The 17,425-nt window shown below is 41.2% G+C and overlaps 1 protein-coding gene across 2 annotated transcripts in view; it reads left to right on the forward strand.

The window, feature by feature from the left end:
* The window catches only part of LOC146867068 (cGMP-dependent protein kinase 2-like), a 1,824,148-nt gene that overhangs the window by 1,727,624 nt on the left and 79,099 nt on the right, over positions 1 to 17,425 (forward strand). For both annotated transcript variants that reach the window (XM_085603485.1, XM_085603486.1), the window contains one exon: positions 16,325 to 16,391. In XM_085603485.1, coding sequence (XP_085459611.1) covers positions 16,325 to 16,391 — 67 coding nt within the window. The remainder of the gene's footprint in view (positions 1 to 16,324; positions 16,392 to 17,425) is intronic.

A 17,425-nucleotide genomic window follows, 5' to 3' on the forward strand; every position in this document is an offset into this window, starting at 1 on the left:
TGGCTTATTTTGATGCAGAAGCAGGAAAATGTGCTCATCAAGCATTTGAGAAACATCCAGAATAGGTAAGATATTATTGAACCAGAATCCCAAAACATTACAACACACTTTCATTGAATTATAAGACACGATTATCAAATGAAGGATGTAACAAAATATCAAGAGGAATAGATGGAAACACCTGGTAAGCTCGAAATATCGAAAAAGAGTAGAACGAACAAAAACGTAAGTGTGAGTGATTCTGAAAGTGAAGAGATTGTTGAAAACATGTTCCTATTAAGAGAGGTGCATGAAGACGTGCATGTGCCATGGAAAAGAAGTAATCTCTAGACATTCACAACAAATGTTCCCCAGTTTAGTGGTGAAGTAGAGAAGTGTGTTTTAAAGGTGCTTTGGACAGATTTAAATACCTTATTCGAAATGATTGTCCCAAGAGATTTATGTATTGAATGTAAGTCAATTGTAAATTGGTGCATTGGTCAACAGGATGAGCTCCAGGAGAAACGTCTCAAAATAGACCATTCCTAACTGTTATGCCAAAGTATAAAGAAATGATTAAACATTTGAAAACAAAGGTTCCCCGGAAAAAGGTAAGTTGGTCAAAGATTATGAGAGTGCCTGAAGATCCAAACGAATCAGTACAAGCATGTTATGAGCAATTGATGCAGATTTACTGGCAGTTCAGTGGAGTTGAAGACCACATGAAAGAGGGTGTTTCTAGATACGTTTCAACTTTTGTATTCAGGATTGGACCAGAAATTTGTTCACATGTTCAACCAAATGTGATTTGTAGGCAGGCCAAATCTTTAGATAAGATTCTGATCTATATAAAGTATTGCAGTGATTGGTGTGATACTAAAAATAAAATAACGAAAGAGAAATTAATGGTAGCTCAAGCAAAGTTTTTCCAAAAAGGTGGTTGTTGTCAACATATTTTTCAGACACTGGTTCTTTGTCCTGGCTTTGTTTTAGGTTTTGATGTTGAAGCTGGTGTTCAAGGTGTTAATTCACAAGGATATAGTGTCCAATTTCTCCAAGGTGGAAATGGTGGTTCTCATTGTAGAGGTAGTGGTTTTGTTAACAAAAGAATATTAATGATGCGTCTCCTACCACATCTGTGGGAAGACTGGTCATTGGAAACAAGATTGTAGGATTAATCCAAATAGGTTTCAGAATGACTCGTAATTGGGTGACCAAATGCAGCTAAACATGAATTAGATATCACAAAATGCGATGGTACAGTCTGCTGCCCCAGCCCTACTGGCTTATGTGCAGAAGATTCAGAATCCAATACAATTAAATGAAAATAAGCCTCCAGCTCCATTTATGCAAGAGAATGCATAGTTTCCAGCATAGATTCAAACTTCAGTAAAGACCTTCAGTGATTAATAATCATTTTTCACAGTTTGCATGTACACTCGGGGTTCCTACAAGACCGAGTTTGGCACAATGACAGTGCCTGAAGGGTTGGGAGGATTGCATCTGTAAGGAAGTGGGTTCCTGTTGCAGTAACCCCCCCCACTTTTTGCCTGATAACTGATGCATTTTTCCTTGGTGTGCCCTGGGCTCCTGCCAATCAGGTGCCCATGGCCTGTGTTCCTTCCCTAAAAAATACCTAACAGCCAAAACCCAATTGGCATCTCTGGTCACATGTCAGCCCCTGGTAAATGGTACCCTAGGTACCCAGGGACTTGTGACCAAAGAAGACTACTAAGGGCAGCAGCACTTATTGTTCCACACTTAGAGGCCCTGTACCCTGACACACACACACTGCCTTTGCAGGCTGAGTGTTTTGGTGCAGAACAAAACAAAGAGTCGACTTGGCACACATCCCTGTGTGCCATGCCCACAACACACACTGCCCTGGCATACCTCAGTCACCCCTCTAGCTGGGTGCCATATGCCAGTGGTGTGGGCACAGGTGCATGAGCCCTGTGCCCCTACAGTACCCAGGTCCATTCCTGGGCCCTGTAAGTGCAGTGCTGCCTTTAAGAGTATATGGTACTGGGAGGTCGTCAACACGAACTTCACAGCACCATGATGGCCACACTGAAGACTGAGAAGTTTGGTATCAAACTTCTCAGCACAGTAAACCCACACTGATGCCAGTGTGGGATTTACTGTGAGATGTATTTATCTAAAGCATCTCATCCTGAGAAAGTATATTTTGATACCTATTGTTGGTTCTAAAATAAAACAAGCATATATTTTTATATACAAACCACTGGCCTAGAGTTCAGTTCTTGAGTGTGTGAGACCATTTGCTGACTGAGTGTGTACAACACATGCTTTAAACTGTCCTCTGATACTGCCTTACTGCTCGACCAAGCTACCACTTTAGAGAGTAAGGTCATATCTAATTTTAGCCTCTGCCAAACCTCTGGGGACTGTGAACTCTGTACACACTGTACCTATTTGGGAACAGTATATACAGAGCCACTTTCTTACAGCATCCTTGGTGCAATCCTAGAGGTATACCAGAATGAACCTTTTGTGGAAGAAGAAGTGAATGGCCATCCAGCATGTTTTGTGATTGATACCGATGCTGTCTGCTTCATGGTTAGACCATTGGAGATTCCGAACCTACCACTTTCGGAAAAGAAGTACAACGTATTGGCATTTAAATTATTCAAGTGACTAATAAGTTGTCAGCTAAAGTCCTGGAAAAAAATGGTCCAATTAGAAATAATCATGAATTCAAAATCGGCAAATTGAATTGCATAATTTACTGCACATTAGATGGTGTCGGTATTCAGACAAAGGATGAAGATCCAACAGATATGCAACTGGGAAGTGGATTAAAACATTTTTTAAGGTTGTGCTAGATAAGTTGGTGAAACAGTACAATGGTGTGCCAGTATGTAACACAGCTTAGTGACAACCTGAACATAAACAATTTTCCTGTCACATCATTTGTCAGAATTATAGATCCTGGAGATTGTTTTTATAGGCAAACTAGTTTTAATCTATAATGTCAATTTGCTCTTTTTATTGTGAAGCACTTCCACATTGATATTAATTGGATAAGAGGATGTGCAATTTTCAGGACAGTTTTCTATCAACTGAGTGAAATTGCATAAAGCAACTCATTTTGCACTGTAGTCATGAGACAAGACAGGCATGGGCATGCATGCAGTCATTTTATTATGCACTAGTATCTGCTCCCAAGCATTTTCTTAATTTGCATATGAACTGTACATTGTTTAGTGGTTTAATCTATATAGTTTTTGTAATATTTCTTTATTAATCAATCAATAAAGTATATATTCATTACAAGAGTCAGGAGTTAAACTGTACCCAGTTTTTACATAAAAGCTGTATCTCCAGATTTAAGACATAAGGAGGTTTGGGATTTTTCCGGAAAATAAATTGGATTAATCAAAGGTGCAGAACCAGTACAATTTCCCATGAAACTGAATGCAGTACATTTGCGTACTCCTCAATACAGACTTACTTGTGAAGCAGAAGAGGGAATTCCACAGGTTATTGATAAAATGACTGAACAGGGAATCCTAAAAGTAGTAACTCTCCGATCATAATAATAAAAAAGTCTAGTGGAAAATGGAAGATAGTTAAAGACTTGTGCAAAATTTGTGACATAGTAATTCCATGTTGACTGGGGGTACCGAAATCTGAAGAAATTTCAAATTCCAGCAGCGGTCCAGTCATTAAAAATGATAGATTTGTGCATTATTCTCTATTGCTCTTCATGAGGATAGTCAATATCTCTTTGTGTTCAGGTTCCACAATAGAATTTTGGTTTTGTGTTGAATCCCACAGGGTAATGCAGAAAGTCCTTCAATCTTCTCCCTAATCCTCGAGAAGGTTCTGGAAAGTGTATGTTTGCCCTGTGACTTAGTGCTATTTCAGTGTATAAACGACCTGCATGCTGCAGCCAACACTAGACATGGTTGTAGACTTGGCACAACTGCATTGCTGAACCACCTGGGTGCCTGACCACCAGTTTGAAGAAAGTGATCTATTTAGGACAGCAAATTGAGAAAAGAGTAAGGAAGGTTTCCAGAGTGCACATTTCTGTGATTCTGGAAACAAACCCATCAACAACACATATAGAAGTGAAGATGTTTTTAGGGACGGTTGGCTACTTTTGTCAGTGGATTCAAAACTTTTCACTGATTACATAGCCTTTACAATGCTGGTTCACAGTGTTTTGAAGGACTCGGTGGTTTGGGACAAAGAATGTTTGCAAGCCTTCCTGGGCCATATTATGTATTAGGGCGCACTTTCCCTGTTTGCGCCTGGCGCACCTTGTAACAGGTGCACCGGGCGCAAGCAGAGAAAGCATGCCAAATTACATAGAATGCGCTGCCCTCAGGGCAGCCGTGAACTCGTGCTACCCTGGCGCAGCACATTCAAGTGAAATACGGAGTGGGTTTGAAGCAGCCGCTACGTGTTTCATTGTGCAAGAGGCAACCTGCCTGGACTTTGAAGGGGGATTAGATATCCCCTTTGCAGGTGCGTGCAGTAATTGACTGCACCCACCTGCAAGGGGATGTCTGGGGGTCCATGGGACCCCTTACCCCCTCCAGAGGGCTGCTATCAGGGGGTGCACTGTTAGTGCGCCTCCTGAGAGTGTCTTTGCCTCTGCACCCCCATCTGTTATAGGGTACAGAGGCAAAGGAATTCCCTCATTGGCAGGGGGCACACCCCATGCAAAGGAGGGCACGCCCGCTGAAAATAGCACTGGCGGTGCCAGAGCTATCAGTATTACAGAAGAGGCCGCACAAGCCTCTGTGGCCCCTTCTGTAATACCAAAGTGCCCAGGGGGCACAAACACTTATTACACCCTCGAGACACTTTCTGTAATAAGTCCCCTGGAGCCCAAGGAAAGTCGGTGCAGCTCCCTCCCCTAGGAAGGAAGAACGTTTTTTTTTTTGTTTTTTTTTTGGAAGTACGATTATTATTTATTCTGTCATGAAAGAGAAAGGTGGGTACTTTCAGTCTTCACAACAATCAATCATGGGTGGGGGGGTGAAGCAGTCTATTGCATATTTCTCTGCTGCACTGGATGTAGTGGCTGCCACATTTCCTGAGCGCCTGGAAAGCATTGCAGCTACTTCTCTGGCAACTGCGCAAAGTGAAATGATTGTAATAGGACACACAATTATTGTACTGGTTCCTCATTCAGTTGAGACTTTGCGGACATGTAATTATACTCAGCATCTTCCAAACAGTAAGTTGACTAAATATGAACAGATAAATGGTATCGGAAAACATTTCATTTAAGCACTGCAATCCTGAAACACTTCTGTCAATTTATGGAGAGAAGCTGACAATGAGACTGATAAAGGTAACCATAAATTCACTGATGTGACAGAATTATGCAGCAACCCAAGACCAGCTATTCAAGATATACCACTCGAATTGGCTGATTTAATTTCATTTGTAGATGGTTCTTTTGTGAGAGACCATTATGGAGCTCTTCAAGCAGCCCCTTCGAGCAGCATATGCAGTATGCACAAAAGCATTTATTATGAAAGCACCATACTTATGTAATGTAACTCCAGCAAAATTAATTGCAACTACAAAAGCATGCTGCACAGCTAACAGATTGAATGTGATGATCTATACAGATTCCCTATATGGTTTTGGAGTTGTCCATCATTTACGATACTTGTGGTCACAGAGAGACTTCTTGACATCCAGTGGCACCTCAATTGGAAATGGGCCACGCTTTCTAGATTTCTTGGAAGCACTTCAGTTTCTAGAGAACGTTACTGTGTTTAAATGTGCTGCATACAAGAGTGGTGATGATATGGTTCCAGCAGGAAATAATTACTCAGATCAAGTTGCAAAGTAGTGTGCTCTTGCCTCTGGTACATTGGAAGTAAATGAAACATCAGAATGTGACTTAGAAAATGTCAGCCATTTCTTGTCTGTCACTTCAATTACTCAAGGAGATGAGGGGACAGCAAAATGAGGCACCGATGATGAAAAGGAAAGATGAGAAAAGGCAGTTGTTCAAAAGTACGGGCAAAAGATTTGTTTTTGTCTGATTCCATGTTGTTGCAAACGGCAAGATATCCTCTTTAAATACATATGTGGGATATGATGGTATGCTGTCAGTGTTTAACAAACATTGGTTCACCCCACGTTTCTGAAACACTGTGTCAAAGGCGTTTCACATGTCAAAAGAGTCGTGTTGGGGGTGTGGGTGCAGCCAGAAAAATATGGCGTCTGCCTGATGAGCCCTGCTCCTGAACTCCCATGCTTCACCAACACCAGCCTCCTCTATCTTTTCTTCGCCCATAATACTAGCAGAAAACCACTTTGGAGCAGTAGGGAACCCTTGTGAGAGACTTAATGACTTCCAGCGAGACCAGAGACACTGCCAATGTGAGACCTCATATGGAGGCACGGTATATTCTAGCAACAGCCATGGGGCCTGTGACCCTCTAGAGGATTGAGAAGAAGGCCGCCCTTGTCTTGACGCAGCACCTGACAATGGTGGGTGTGCTTGCAAGTGCACGCCCTTGGGCAACTTTCCAAAAGACTCACACTAAAGTACAATTACAAGGCCAAGATCCCACAAGTAAGCGTCGCCACACGCCTTCAGAAGTCCATCGGCACCAAGAGTCTGGAATATAGTTAATTGGCTTTGCTGTCCTGTATCAACCTAGCTCCTTACAAAATGAACATGGGCAATTGGAGACAGGAGACTCCAAGAGGGGCTGTCCAATCAATGGGCGACTTCTACTCTCATTTCTTCCTCCTCTGGCTAGTCACCTACCTCTGTCTAGCGCTGGGAAACCTTTTTGGGTAGCTATGTGCTATATAAGACCTTATATTAATAGTAAAAATAATCAAGGCTTATTTCCCTCATTGCTGAGCTTCACCACTATACTGTAGGAGGCCTGAGTATGGTAACGGCAGCAGCGTGAAGTGTATCGCCACCACAAAGTACCAAGTTAGTAACTACTGGCAGCTAATACCTAAACAGATAAAAAGTCAAAAAGGACTTAATACATTCTGGGGGCAGGCCACAAAACCAGGAACTCTTGTAATGTTCTTCCCTCAAACAGTGCCTTGAAAAGGAAGAGGAGAAGGAGGCCGTCTTGAGTGTGTAGATAAAAGTTATTCTTCAGCAAAAAAGAACTTCAACCACAGGAATACACTTCATCCACCTGCCTAGCCTTCACATTCACATTTGAACCATAAGATTCTCACACAGAATCAAGAGAGAGGGAAGGGTCCAAACATCATGGTCTAAAGGAAACCACAGGGAAACTACTACTGAAACAGGAATGCAATAAATCACAATATCAAAACTCTCACACAAAAATGTAATAATACCATCAAAAAAAGAAGATACAGAGTTGGCCGTCACAAAGGATGATCTGGATATGTGCCTAGGTGACATGCATGACAAAATAGAAAATGTGGTCACTACACCATGAAAGCAGACATAGATCTGGCCTCGCTGAAGTAACGAGTTACATAAGAATTGCGAGATTCCACAAAGTTCTGGGAGTGGGCAGAATTCAACATGTAGTGTTACTCGTGCTGATTTTTAATGTCAAAAGTTGTTCTGCGGTGTAAAGTCAGTGCTTATGTAGATTTTCTGCTTGAGCGGCAGCTTTCTCAAAGCAAATGGTCGTAACTTGCCGCACCTGCCCTCATTTAGAAATCTCACTAGGAGGTGTTCTTGCATCTGAAAATCGCGCTACAGGAGGCAAATTCTCACTCACGCTGGACAACTTAATGTTGGCTAGCAGCGCACAAGAAAAACTCCACCACTTGTCAGTTGGAAAAACTATACCAGAACTCTGTGTTTCAAGCGAAACACGGAGTAGGCAAAACTCCATGAAGTACAGTGGTGGAGTGGAATTATTCACCCACCCCTAAGACAGATCGGCTACAGATTCTCATTTCCCTTTACCATCTGGTTCCAGTTGTACTTGAGATCCTACACTATAAGAACTGTTGTAGAAGCTCATATTGGGTTCCTCCCAAGAAAAACCTCCATCCTCACCTAAAGAAACGTCAAACCTAAATGGCAGATCAAAGGAGGAATGAGAAAAGGTGGGGCCACTAAGACGATTAACTGGTATATAAATATAAAGTTTTCCACCCACAAATTCAACATGTGCTAGAACCAAGCTACATTCCAATTTTGTATCCTACTCAACGTATCCCAATAAATCACCAGGATCTGGCGACTTGACCAATAGATTCTATAAGCAGTTTGAATCCGACGTGACACCTTGCTTAGTAACGCTCTTTAACTCTATACTTTAGTCTCAGATAGTTTTGACATCTATGACTGCTTCAAATATCTTTTTAATTCTGAAACCAGGCACACTCAACAGCAAACGTGAGTCATACAGACCAACAGTACTCTTTATTTTGGACTTAAAATGATTACAAAAGTGCTTGTCAATACTGATGCCCCACTTACATCACTCAATCAGATTTTATCTCACAGAGACAATCAGCACATAACAGCAGACAAGTACTCAATCTCATTGATGAAGTCAACAGAAGAAGGGTTCCTCTTGTGATGCTGGGTTTAGATGATTCAAAAGCATTTGAGAGGATCAACTGGGTGTTGCTCTCATGAGTGCTCTCTGAGACAGGTTTTGGGTCCCACATGCAAACCTGGATCAAAGCAAGCTAGAGGTCTGAAGATATTTCTCTGGCAAGGGGAACATGGCAAAGCTGTCCTCATTCTCCATTAGTGTTTGCTCTGGTGGTTTAACCGTGGACGGCAATAATACAACAACTTCTAGACGGCATGGTGATGTCTTTTGAGGGAAGAACATTACAAATCCATCTATTTGCCGATGATATACTACTATTTATCTTTTAAAGGTGTCATGGATGTACTAGTTTATAAGGCAGTAGGGTATCAGGCTTCAGGGTAAACCTAGCCAATTTAAAAAAAATGCTAAACACAGGCCTCCCTCCAGCAAGTGTATATGAACTGACAGACAAGACCTCCTTTCACTGGGCCACCAACAAAATAAAATATTTGGAAATATATATCGCAGCAAAGCTAGGGACACTTTTAGTAAGCTAATTATCTGAGATTGTTGCATGCCATTACCACTGATTTGCATAGATTGCGTAACGTTTACATTTTATGGATGGATAGAATAGCTGTGATTAAACAAAATTTACTTCCACATCTGCTTTACATTTTCCAGGTCTTCCCAGTGAAAGTCCCAGACAGCGATCTGTACACCCTTCAGAAAGCTATAGACACCTTTATTTGGGCAGGGAAGAGAACACTTATTACTGGGAAAGCTTTGAAGGCTCCTAGGGAATCGGGACCCTTAGCTTACCTTACATAAGAAAATATTATAAAACAGCCCAGCTCAGAGTTTTATTTGAAATGTCCCTGTATGAAACAGAATGCCACTGGGTTTATATAGATGCAGGTGTGATGGGGCAAACCCCATGGGCAATTCCTTGGTTGTACAAGGCCCCTAATGTGCTCCTACTCAGAAATATTATGGCATGCCTTAGAGATATGGTTCTCATTCATACGTTTCAATGGCCACACATCATTTTCATCTCCCTTTAGACCGGTCTAGGGCAATCCTGATTTCTCACTAGGATTTTCAAGACTCAATGCCTAGGTGTGGGAGAGTGGAGAACGCTGATTAACCTATTTCTGGAAAAAGAAATCAAACCATTTCTGCAATGAATGCAAGAATTCAATTTAAAAGAAAGTGAAAGCATATGTTATTTCCAGTTGCACCATTTGTCTCCCCGCCCTGAAAATATGGCAGTTGGAACCAGACAGCCCACAACAGCAGAAAAGCTTTTTCTGACTTACTCATATCCTAAGGGCCTTATTTCGATTATCTTTGTGACACTGGGAAATGTGGGCCCAAACACTGCTTGGCACTCACTAAGCGATGGCAGCACATTCTGGGTGCTAGCATATCTGTATCCTGATAGCAGACGTTTTGGTCTGTTATCCCCTTTAGTGCAAAGTGTCCAGAACAGAGAATCAATGTACAAGACTATTACACATTGGCTTCTTAACCCACTGAAATTTAAAGAAATTGTTGGAAATGTAGTTACTGGTTGAGGTGAGTAAAACCCTACCCTTCCTGGATTGAACCGCTTCCTGCTCAGTAGTGGGCATATATATTGGCTCCCTTTATATTTAAGTTATATATCAATTTAAGCTATTTAAAAAAAGCAAACAGGGGGCCCTCCTATGTGCCAACGCAGCCAATTTTAAATGTTGCCACCCGTCTGGGAAATAAACCTATAGGCGCCCTCTTGCAGATTTATAAATCTACGTGTAACTCCAAGGCAGCATATGGTAGTGAGATCTGGGGCTATGCTCCGCTTGGGGAACTCCAAATAGTGGAAAACGGGTTTTTGAGACACCGACTATGTGTCCCGCAGGATACCGCTACCTATATTGTTCATAGCAAATTGGGTGTGCCCTATCTGACAGATTTGTTTTTCGCCCTTTATATTATTGGCTTAAAATCTGGTCAGGTGATGGGACTACTCTTACCAAAGAGATATTAAGGGACTGCCTAGGCCTAGACGGTGCTCATCATATTCCTTAGCTAAACTATATACAGGAAGGATTAAGGAAATTAGGCAGACCAGACCTTTTATGCACCCCTGATAGTGCCTGTAGGAAAGACCCACCTTGGGTAAAAGAGTCATTTTTTAGATTGCAGATGATGGAAAGGGAAGAATGTGAGGCTAGTGTTCGCAGACATAGCTTTTTGAAAACGGTCCCCTCTACGGAACCTTATCTTTTATGGATTCCCAGCATGCATGACCGCTTTTTATTGACTAGATTTTGACTGGACCTATTTTATCTTCTCCTGTAACAAAGGAGAGATTTTGCTGCCCCGTGGCTGTGACGGTACGTCTACACAGGACATGCTTCATTTTTTAATGTTTTGCAGCAACTACAAGGTGCCCAGGAAGACATTCTTGTTCCCTATATTAAAACAAGACAATTTTATCCAAGTGCGACCTGCTTTTACCTTTTTAATAATGCTTTCGGGGAGCACGGTATGGCATGTTCTCAGCTTTTTAAAAGCAGCAGTAAGGCTCTGAGCGACCTGCGGCTAGCCAGAATGGGTGAGGGAAATATGGAATTCGGAGTGATTTGTATTTCTTAACTTTTTAATTAACCTAAATTGTAGTTTTCATGTGTGTTGTGATGTATTTTTGACTTTTATGGTTTTCTTTTACTAACCAGACTAAAGTTTCTTTGATTGATTGATTGATGTATGCATTGTTACTATGGAATTTAAGAACATTTCATACCCTGGTGACTAAAATTTCAAGAACATCCCATTAATTCATGTCCCAAAGGACATTATAGATGCAAAATGTTACGCAAAATATTGCTTTTGTTTTATAATATAACAGAAAAGCATGAAAGGGGGGCAGGTGGTTTCCTCCATTGCGGGTGACGTCGACATGTGACATGCATTGCACTTTTCCCACATCAATACAGTGGAGTCTGTAACCAGTCCCACCAAATTAATTCCCACTTCTTGCTAACTGAGGCAGCGCTCCCCAGAAAAGCATATATCTCCTTGCCTACCTGGTGGTCAGAGTTATTGCAGAGGCCCCAGCAGCCCCTCCCGCAAACGGGCCGTCACCCTTCAGAGGGTCCTCTACTCAGCCCAACGTCTAGGAATATCTCCAAGATATGGAGTCTAAAGGGGCCCTGACTGCTGAAGGGCAGGGAGGGCATAATTTCCACTACGCCACGACTGGTGCTGCTTTTTATTGGGTCCCAGTTGCTTTATTGAGATGAGATTTCTTCGTATACTCTGGAAGTTCCCACAAATAGCAGAGTTCTCAGGAAAAGGAGTATCAGTGATGGCTCCTCCGCTAAAGCAGAGGAGCGTTGCCCCACTGCCCTGCGAGCAATATAAAAAGGAAAATGATAATAACTAACGTTATTATTGTTTTTGTTTTCCTTCCTGCTCTGGTGCAGGGGGGGCGGGTGGGCCGGGCTGGCCAGTTCAGCAGGCAGGGGACAAGTGTAAAGCACACTCTAAAGTGTGCATGATGGTTTAACTGGAGTGTTGGCTGAATGGAATACATGAAAAAATTAGCAAGGCCACCTGTGTCAGACGTGTTAAATATTTGATGTATCAGTTCCCCAAAATGTAGTGGGAGATTCGTATTCAGGAGTGATTTAATCTCACTAGACGTTCTTGCCACCTGCAATTCGAAGGTCTCCCGAGCTGATGGGAGAGCCACTTCTGTGAAACAATAGTGCTTTGAGTCTGCTTCGTTTATTGAAATCTTTTTTTCAAAGTCGGAATGGAAGGCCAAAGAGAACTATCTCCAATTCCATGCGGGGCGGAAAAAGAACATTGCTACAACAAGTAACACGCTGTGGAACCGTTACTATGTACAGGATGCCTGCCCGTAAGCCACAACAGTCGTGGTTATTCAAAATAAGATACGGCGAGAGATTGAGCATGTACTCCTCCTTAGGTAATGTGTACACTGGAGTTGTATTTGGAAACTTCCTTTGCGGTTCTAGAGTGTTTTGTTGTTGAAGAAAGACAGTTGACTTGGGTTGTCTTGAGAAAGTTATTTATTTGATTCTATCCGTTATGTTCCAAAGTATTATTATATATATTATACTGTAATATATATAATACTGTATTATACTGTAGTTTGTACGACAGCTGACACGTATTTCGCCCTATGCGGTCAATAGGACCAGGGCTTTCTCAAAGCTTCACAGTTTTTCAGATGTTCTAAAATCAATTTTTTACAGTACAAAAGTTCTTCATATCAGTATCTTGTAGTCAGTTGATGGGATTTCAGAGCGTAGTTATCAGGTCAAAGTCCTGGGGTAATCCCTCATGCTCGTGCCGAAGCCCTGGCGGTCTGACCATGGTTATTCAAAATAAGATAACTGCCATTTGAAAGCAATGTGAGTGTGGGAATTATTGCTGGAACAGGCGTACCTTTAAAAAAACAAGCCAGATTAGCAGCGTACACGTTACACGTGCAGTGCAATTTAACATGTTTACACACTAGGGAATGTTCTCCTGTGGAATCGCACTCCTCGCCTGTCAGGGAAACTTCCTTATCTTCCCGTTGGCATCTGTAGGTGAAAGGTAAGGACCATAATTCATGAAAAAATATACTACAGAGGGGTTCAAAGCGGCCTATTGGGAAATGTTTCATGCAAGATTTAACTGAAAAAGTGAAAAAGGCAGAGAAATAATGCCATAAATTAACCATACAGGCAAATCAGTTTCTGCTACGGAAAATAGTAAATGTTCTAACTAAATTAAAATATCACATTCTGTAAAGGAACAAAGACTACTGACATAAACCATAGCCCACCTATAAATAAGGCAAACCACTTTCTATTTTTGTTTTTGATACACACATTGGTGTTGTTTTATTAAGTGCATTGATAAACAGAAGCACAAACAAGACCACAGTCCACCAGTCGTGACCATCATTAACCGTGGCGGGGGGTGGGGGTAAATTCAATAATAAATAAATAAAAAGTACCTGCCCACTGGTCAGGTCCCATGTTTTCTCGGCTCCAGCTCCCGCTCTCCTGCCTCCGGCAGGAACAGGAAGCAGGCAGCCTCCCTCCTCTCCCTTAAGCCAATCACAATGCTGCAATGGCAGCGCTGTGATTAGTGGGGACGCCACCTAGCAGGGGCTTACGGGGAGGACATTTTCTCTGTGTAGGCTGCATTGCAGCCTGCTTGGAGAATGGGCAGAGTGTGCATGACTGGTTTGGGGGGGCCCCCGAGGGCCAACCAAACAGTCATTGCGCCCTCACGAGTACACACACCACTCCTCCTCTGCCAAGCCCTGCTCGCAGAGCAGCCCCGCCCACCCGCAATCAAACCCTTCCATAAAATGGTAGTTATTACCATTTTATGTTTCTGCTTCTCCCACTGTGAGAATGTAGTGGGGCGCCGCCCTCCGCCCTGCTTGCAGAGCAGCCCCACCCACCCGCAACCAAACCCTTTTGCTTTCTCAGAGTGCGAGAAGCAGCAACATAAAATGGTGGTTATTGCCATCTTCTGTTTCTGCCTCTCCCACTGCGAGAAAGCACTGGAGCGACGCTCCGTCGCCCTGGTGGAGGAGCCGACCCTGCAGCCTACCAACTCGTACCACAGGAAGTCACAAGGCATATTTGAAGGTTAAGCATTCCCTGCATTGATCCCATAATAGTCGCACCATTTGCTCTGTATCTTCTTGTGTTTCCGTAGGCAGCCCTATGCTGCATATATGGACCAGACTCCACCATTTTGGAAATGGGCTATAATCCATCCAATACATAAAAAGGGAGATAAAAGTATCCCAAAAACTATTGGCTTATAGCTCTCATTAATTTCGAAAGGAAATTCTTCAGTTCTTATTTACTGGACAAATTAAATGCTTGTACAGTTTTACATCAGGCAGCTCAACTGTTGACATCATTGCTGCTCTCAAGCTATTGGGCAAACAGTAAAAAAAACTTACCCTATATGTATGTTAAATAGACTAAAGCTCAGCATTTGACATAGTCAATCAATAAAAAACTCTGGGACAAATAATCAAAATGGGGAATCAACAGCACCTTATTACATTTCTCAGTACCCTTACATGAATAAACAAACGCTTAAAATTCAATTTACCTCGAAGGCTCTCTCACCAAAGATGGCGACTTTAAATGGCCTAAAGCAGAACTGCAACTTACCCTCCCTACTCTTCTCTCGGTATTTCTGGCATAGCACTTTATATAAATGATGTTCAAGGCCTCCCGCCAAAGCTAGGAACTGAATCTGTCAACCACTTCACCTACACCAACAATATAGTCATTTTATCTCTAAAACTATCCAGATTGAAAAAACAATGATCTAAGGTACATAAACAACTTGAAAATAAACTTAGAAAAACTGAAAGTGATGACCTTTGGCAAATCCCGTAAATATTTGAGGTAGAAAATTGAGGGCAACCTTATTGAACAAGTTAACATCTATGACTTCCTAGGTGTAACAGCTGATCAAGGTATCATGGGCTGAGCACATCTCAACAAAGAAATAGAAAGCACACCTTACTGCAAAATCAATAAAGGAGTTTTCCAACATCTACAGAGGTCAGGCCATTGGGCAATTGCTCATTGTAATTAACTCAAATTTGATTCCATCCCTCCTATATGCATCAATAGTTATCAAAAGGAAGACCTGGCATGAGACAAAATGTACAGAAGACAGATCAGATCTTCATTGAACTTGTGTTTATCGACTACTCACACCAGAAAAATGACTAGATTTATCTCCAACTTCACCAACCACTTGACACACGAGATAATGTTAAACTATGCCTGCGACTGCTCTTCAGCAAGGAAAACTTTTTAAAGCAGCTAATGTTTGAAGAAACTAGAAGAACATCAGTATCTACGACAGAGTAGAGCTCTTGCAACTATAGAAAAGGCTGTCAAGAAGAACAACCCCTCACCGCTAGCTGCACTTACAAAAATTACCATCTTTGAACAGCAGACTGATCAACTTGGTAATCTTACAGTCTTATAAGCATGCAGAATATATAATTGACACTTACTTAGCGGTAAAACACAAATATATATATATTTTAGTTTAGAAGTTGGCTGTAAAATTAAATATCTAAGATTTCATCCTATGTACATCTGATATCTTAATTTGCCTTCACTTGGAAAATGCAGTGCCTAGCGGCAAAAAAATGAGTCATTGAACATATGGTCTGCTTAGGCCCTCAGACCCAAGGAGGAAATATCTGAGGGCAGTGTCTACTACAGTCAACATTAGGACAAGCTACCAAGTACTGTTTTTCCTCAAAGGACAATCAATTTAGCAGTAAGCTGTCAAAATGTTTTAGGACTCAAAAAAGTGGAAAGCCTAATTTTTCTGGATAATTCCTTACAGGGATTTTTAGCTTCTTAGAAATCATTTACACTGCCACGTTTTCATCAACACGCTATTTTAATTATTCAAATAACTTATTCAATCATATTTTACTATTGTAATTGCTATATTTTTCCATACAATAATGATTTTATTTAAACCTTAATATTTATTAATATGTTTTTCAAGGGAATCTTAGCTCATACGTGTGCAGTACAATAACGTGTGGTTAAAAAATGACAGTCCCGTTGTTAAACATAACACAAATTCAACTTCAAAACCTTTCCTGACACAATGTTTGATATCAGTACTAAAGAGTTGAAAGTATATTCCAGAGTTCTTTGTGCTATCTCATAAAATAGTCAATCTCAATTATCTAAGTTAAATGTAAGATGTTTGCAATACTAAAAATAATATTTCTTCAATAACTCATGTTCTGCTTTTTTCAGGTGGTTCCAGGGCTTTAACTGGGAGGGTTTAAGAACACGGAAGTTGATGTCACCACTTAAGAGAGAGGTATAGCACAGGCATCTAATTTCATGATTTGTAGGCAACTTTGATATCTGGTCCATTGGGATATACATTGGTATACTGAATCAGAAAATGGCACATCATTCATGAAGCTCTGATGTCAGATTGTGTTTTGTTTACATGCTCTTATTTGCAGTGATCAAAATGTAACGGATACAATAGGCCTTTTAGGGCATTTGGGGGTCTTGGGGCTAGAATGGCAGAATAAATGCTGGGTCCACATTTTGTTCAGAATTCCGCATCTGGCGCTACTGAATGTGTTCCGAATTCCCAAAGTTTATGTAAATCATAGCCTGTAAAACCGAATAAATATGTCAACAATACTTTAAAACAATCTAAAATAACCCTTCAATCAGCCAAGAACTACCCTCAAAATGTTCCCAAAGTGCACATTACATTAAAGGTTTCCTTATTGAATGAAGACAAATCATTTCATTTTTATTCTTTATAATATACTTGTTAAAAATTGTTTTTGGAATTTAACGTCAGGGTGATAGGAAGTATAGGCAATCATACATAACATGCACATTAAACTTTTTTCACTATGTAATCAAGTACACGACCAATGAAGTCTAGAAACGCAGTAAAAATATCAAAAATATATATTGTTATATCATTCTATAATGTGGCATGCTAATCATGGTGTAGCAATAACAGGATTCCAGCAGATAACATAATGCAGCTCCTTGTATAAAACAGCATATTGTGCGTGTTCATGTGTCACAGAGTTAAGCTATAATAAGATAGTCTTAATGGTGTATTCTGGGAATTTGAGCTTCCCTCATATATGTCAGTGTGTCACTATTGCAACAAGTGTGCAGAGTTCTACTTGCGGGATGCGGCACGATGTACTGCAAGGTCCAAGGTGTGGGCTACAACTCTCTTGCGGGGAGGAGCTGAGGTATTGTTAATGTTGAGTGGTGTAATAAGGTCAATGAGGTACAGAGTGCAAAAGTACAAAAGTGGTGGCCAGATCAATTTTATTCAGTGGTCCACTGAGATAGAGGTAAAAAGAGGAC

Source organism: Triturus cristatus, chromosome 1_2 (assembly GCF_964204655.1).
Source record: "Triturus cristatus chromosome 1_2, aTriCri1.1, whole genome shotgun sequence".
In the NCBI taxonomy this organism is placed as follows: Eukaryota; Metazoa; Chordata; class Amphibia; order Caudata; family Salamandridae; genus Triturus; species Triturus cristatus.